The sequence below is a fragment of the Tachysurus vachellii genome, chromosome 6 (genome assembly GCF_030014155.1).
Source record: "Tachysurus vachellii isolate PV-2020 chromosome 6, HZAU_Pvac_v1, whole genome shotgun sequence".
NCBI classification, from domain to species: domain Eukaryota; kingdom Metazoa; phylum Chordata; class Actinopteri; order Siluriformes; family Bagridae; genus Tachysurus; species Tachysurus vachellii.
The window spans coordinates 1,145,601-1,150,600 of NC_083465.1; the positions used below are offsets into that span (position 1 = coordinate 1,145,601).

Genomic DNA, 5,000 nt, shown 5'->3' on the forward strand with positions numbered 1-5,000 from the left:
ATTTGTATCTGTTTTTTTTTTTGTTGTTTTTTTTATTAAAAGATGGACAGAATAATCACAGGAACGTTTTCCTCTAACGCATTGTGACCCACTCGTGTTCTAACTTTTGGTTTTTCTTGTCATGTTTAATCGGTTCACACTGAAAATAAACTTTGGGGGATATTCAGAAGTGTCAGTGATTTTCTCAGGAGTGTGATTTAGAGACTGATTGTGTAACATGACATTTAGAAACAACACAACTTCATATAACACAACTGAAAGAACTGACACTGCACCAGTACACACACACACACACACACACACACAGCACAAAGATCCCAGAGGAGAGCTGCGGATCCACCGACCCTCTGACCACCAGCAGCTGTTTACTGAAGACGGATCAACAGACACAAAGTGCCAAACTGGTAGCTATTAGAGTTTATTGTTTATTAGCAACACTAGCATTATCACTACTGTAGTGAACAGAAGAAGCTTCGTACACACTGAACACAGCTCGGCTGATCCACTGCATTTACTTTTACGAGTGTGTAACAGTGCAGTGTAACAGCATGCTGTGTGTTTATGCTGCTTGTGTGTTATATGGAGAAAAAAAAACAATCATGCAAACTATTCATGTAGAAAAGTGTCTCTCTGTCTCTGTCTCTCTCTGTCTCTCGCTCTCTCTCTCTGACTGTGTATCTCTCTCTCTCTGTGTCTGTGTCTCTCTCTCAATCTCTGTGTCTCTCTCTGTCTCTGTCACTCTCTCTCCCTCTCTCTCTCTCTCTCTCTGACTGTGTGTGTATCTCTGTGTGTGTGTGTGTGTGTGTCTCTCTCTCTCTCAATCTGTGTCTCTCTCTCTGTCTCTCTCTCTCTCTCTGACTGTGTGTATCTCTCTCTCTCTCTCTCTCTCTCTCTCTCTCTCTCTCTCTCTCTGACTGTCTCTATCTCTCTCTCTCTCTCTCTCTCTGACTGTGTGTGTCTCTCTTTCTCTCGCTCTCTCTCTCTCTCTGACTGTGTGTATCTCTCTCTGACTCTCTCTCTCTCTCTCTCTCTCTCTCTCTCTCTCTCTCTGTCTGTCTCTCTGACTGTATCTCTCTCTCTGACTGTGTGTGTGTCTCTCTCTCTCTCTGTGTGTGTGTGTGTCTCTCTCTCTCTTTCTCTCTGTCTCTTTATCTCTGTCAGTCTCTCTGTCTCTTTCTCTCTGTCTCTTTATCTCTGTCAGTCTCTCTGTCTCTTTCTCTCTCTCTGTTTCTCTCTCTCTGACTCTCTGACTCTCTCTCTCTGTCTCTCTCTCTGACTCTCTCTCTATCTGTCTCTCTCTCTCTTTGACTCTCTCTCTCTGTCTCTCTCTCTCTGACTCTATCTGTCTCTCTCTTTCTCTCTCTCTCTCTCTCTGTTTCTCTCTCTCTGTCTCTCTCTCTCTCTCTCTCTCTCTCTCTCTGTCTCTCTCTCTATCTATCTATCTCTCTGTGCATCTCTCTCTCTCTCTCTCTCTCTCTCTCTCTCTCTCCTCTGATACAGTTCTTTTCTCTGTCACTTCATTTAAATGTGTATTTCAGTGTTAATCTTTTCCATCCCTCTTTTCATTCAGTCAGATTAATGTTGTCTCTCTCTCCTACTCTAGGACCCAGATATCCTTTTCTTCCGGGGATTCAGTTAAAGCAGAAGTGAGGAACTCCGAGGCAGTGGAGCGTTTTGTGTGTTTGTGTGTTAATGATAACGATTCACTTTTATACAAGCTGATATTTTCCTTTCTATCGTAAAAATTCCAGTGAACAGACCAGACTCCAGTGTTTAAAACTCAGCACAGTGTTGCTGTGGAACCATTTACTAGTCACTGTTAATTATTATTGTTATCGTTATTAGTTGACGATGCATGAACATGTGACCTGGATGAGGATGAGGAGGTCCAGTAAGAGGAAGATCATTCCTGGCTAATTCTTGATTTAAACGCAGCTCAGAGTCTGGAAATGAAAGTGCATTCTGACTCGTGGGACCAGTATTAGGATTGTGATCACAACATAGAATGACATAATTATTAACTCATTACTTAACACTAGCCATAGCTAAAAATCACTGCTAAGCTACAAGGCTAACACTGCATTCATCTCAACTCAGAGGTACAACAGGAATCTGGAGTTACTTTGTTATTTTTTATTTGCTAGGGGTCACGGTGACTTAGTGGTTAGCACGTTCTCCTCACACCTCCAGGGTTGGGGGTTCGATTCCCGCCTCCACCTTGTGTGTGTGGAGTTTGCATGTTCTCCCCGTGCCTCGGGGGTTTCCTCCGGGTACTCCGGTTTCCTCCCCCGGTCCAAAGACATGCATGGTAGGTTGATTGGTATCTCTGGAAAAATTGTCCCTAGTGTGTGTGCCCTGTGATGGGTTGGCACTCCGTCCAGGGTGTATCCTGCCTTGATGCCCAATGACACCTGAGATAGGCACAGGCTCCCCGTGACCCGAGGTAGTTCGGATAAGCGGTAGAAGATGAGTGAGTGAGTGAGTAATATTTGCTAATAATTATCCCATAAATAGTGCATTAATGGAAAAGTTGCTAAAAGAAGATGAGTCCAACATTAATCCTAAAGATTAAGGCTTGTCAATAGGGAGATCTCTCTCTCTCTCTCTCTCTCTCTCTCTCTCTCTCACACACACACACACACTACCACATGGTGCTCAAAGTGAGATACTGTACTGTATATTATGGACCTTCAGTATAAAGCAGGCCTCTTTAAATGCCATTTATTATTATTATTATTATTATTATTATTACTGTTATCATTATTACTGTTATTATTATTACTGTTATTATTATTATTATTATTATTGCTGTTATTAATATTATTATTATTAATAATATTATTATTATACAACGAGACGGTGCTCATGATGATACTGTGATGATACTCAGAAGACACAAATTGAGAATCTGAATAAAGTGATATTCTTTCTCCATTAAGTACATTTTTTTCTTTCACACACAAACACACACCTGAACAGTGTCGGTGTTAGAACTCTGTCACGTGTTCACCTGCTCCAACTTTACACTACACTGCACAAGCGCCACATGATGTTCAGTTCTCAGTAGCGCTGTTTACTGCTGCTGAACATCCAACACTCACAGCAATGCACAAACCTCACAAAACCTCAATAATCACATTTACACACTGCAGTGTTTGTGCTGACTGAAATTCAGTTCACGTGACTCACGCGTTTCCTCAAAGTGAAGCTCATCATCCTCTTCATCATCCTCTTCATCATCCTCTTCATCTCTCCTCACACTCTCCTTCATCAGCTTCAGCTTTAAAGAGAAACTTTCTGCTGTTAGAAGCAAACGCTTCAGTTCAGTAAAGCAGTTGAACTTGAGCCTAATTAAATCACGTGACCACGTTAACGTCGTCCTCCTGGATTTAATTAACCTCTCGGTTTCCTCTCAGATCTCTACAAAATCTTACAACATTTGCAGGTCTGCAGTGAGATTTACATTCTTATTCATTATGTGCATCTAAACAACAGATGAGTTTGAGATGTTAAATGGAGTCCTTTATAGTGTGATTTGTCACCAGAAGCCCCTCAGGAGGGCAACACGTGTATGAGCTCTGTGTGGAAAAGGGTTTTAAACCTGTGTATACTAACTACACCTCACACACACACAAACACAAACACATGCACACACAAACACACACAATCACACACATGCACACACACACACAATCACACACTCACAAACACACACACAATCACACAAACACACTCACACACACACACACAAACACACACACTCAATCACACACACACTCACACACACATGCACACACGCACACACACTCACACAATCACACAATCACACACACTGAACTGTAAGTTTAAACTCTAGTGTAATAACTAAGTGCAAATGTTTATTGCAGAATAAACTCCTGAATATTTCTACAACAAATCCTCTTATTTTACACACAAGCACACAAAACCTTCTGTTACGTTAAACTCTAATCTAAACTTTATTCAACTTCATCACCATCATCAACCCTAGAAGGTGGGGAACGGGGGCGTAAATCCCACTTCAGTGTCTGAGTCCAGCAGAACTGCAGAGTTTGTGCAGCTGATCTTGCAGTTTAAAGCCGATTGTGTTTTATCGAACACTTCTCAACAAAACACATTCAGTTGATCAGGTTATCATCAGTTTGGTCTGTTTCACTTTATTAGTTTGATGTAGATTGAGCAGTAAAACATTCAGAGCTAAAAAAGATTGTTCAGGATTTTGCAGTGAGAACACAATTTAGTTACATTCCTCCCTCAGAACACACACACACACACACACATACACACACACATACACACACATACACACACATACACAAACACACACTTTCTCTCATCAGAATTCTTGTTTAAGATTCAGTGGTTTTCTTTCCACCCTCTTCTGTGGAGAACCAAGATCTCACATTTCATTTTTTATTTCCCAAATGATCGAGAACTTTCTGCTGAGAGCGAGAGAGCGAGAGAGAGAGAGAGAGAGAGAGAAGGGAACACAAGGTGAGAGCGAGAGAGAGAGAGAGAGAAGGGAACACAAGGTGAGAGCGAGAGAGAGAGAGAGAGAGAGAGAGAGAGAGAGAGAGAAGGGAACACAAGGTGAGAGCGAGAGAGAGAGAGAGAGAGAGAGAGAGAGAGAGAGAGAGAGAAGGGAACACAAATTGAGAGAGAGCGAGAGAGACTGAGAGAGAGAGAGAAGGGAACACAAGGTGAGAGCGAGAGAGAGAGAGAATGGAACACAAGGTGTGTGAGAGAGAGAGAGAGAGAGAGAGAGAGAGAGAGAGAAGGGAACACAAATTGAGAGAGAGCGAGAGAGACTGAGAGAGAGAGAGAGAGAGAGAGAGAGAGAGAGAAGGGAACACAAGGTGAGAGAGAGAGAGAGAGAGAGAGAGAGAGAGAGAGAGAGAGAGAGAGAGAGAGAGAGGAACACAAGGTGAGAGAAAGGGACAGAGAGAGAGAGAGAGAGAGAGAGAGAGAGAGAGAGAGAGAGA

The 5,000-nt window shown here is 42.3% G+C and overlaps 2 protein-coding genes across 2 annotated transcripts in view; one reads left to right on the top strand and one right to left on the bottom strand.

Annotated features, from left to right (window-relative positions):
- Positions 1–169, top strand: part of ppm1aa (protein phosphatase, Mg2+/Mn2+ dependent, 1Aa) — a 10,080-nt gene extending 9,911 nt beyond the window's left edge. The window contains exon 8 of the mRNA XM_060871640.1: positions 1–169. This exon is cut by the window's left edge and continues 5,717 nt beyond it. The gene's annotated coding sequence lies outside the window, so the exon portion shown is untranslated.
- Positions 170–4,186: 4,017 nt separating this feature from the next.
- Positions 4,187–5,000, bottom strand: part of LOC132846872 (homeobox protein six1a-like) — a 4,316-nt gene continuing 3,502 nt past the window's right edge. Inside the window, exon 3 of the mRNA XM_060871645.1 lies at positions 4,187–4,460. Coding sequence (XP_060727628.1) covers positions 4,432–4,460 — 29 coding nt within the window. The 3' untranslated portion in view covers positions 4,187–4,431. The remainder of the gene's footprint in view (positions 4,461–5,000) is intronic.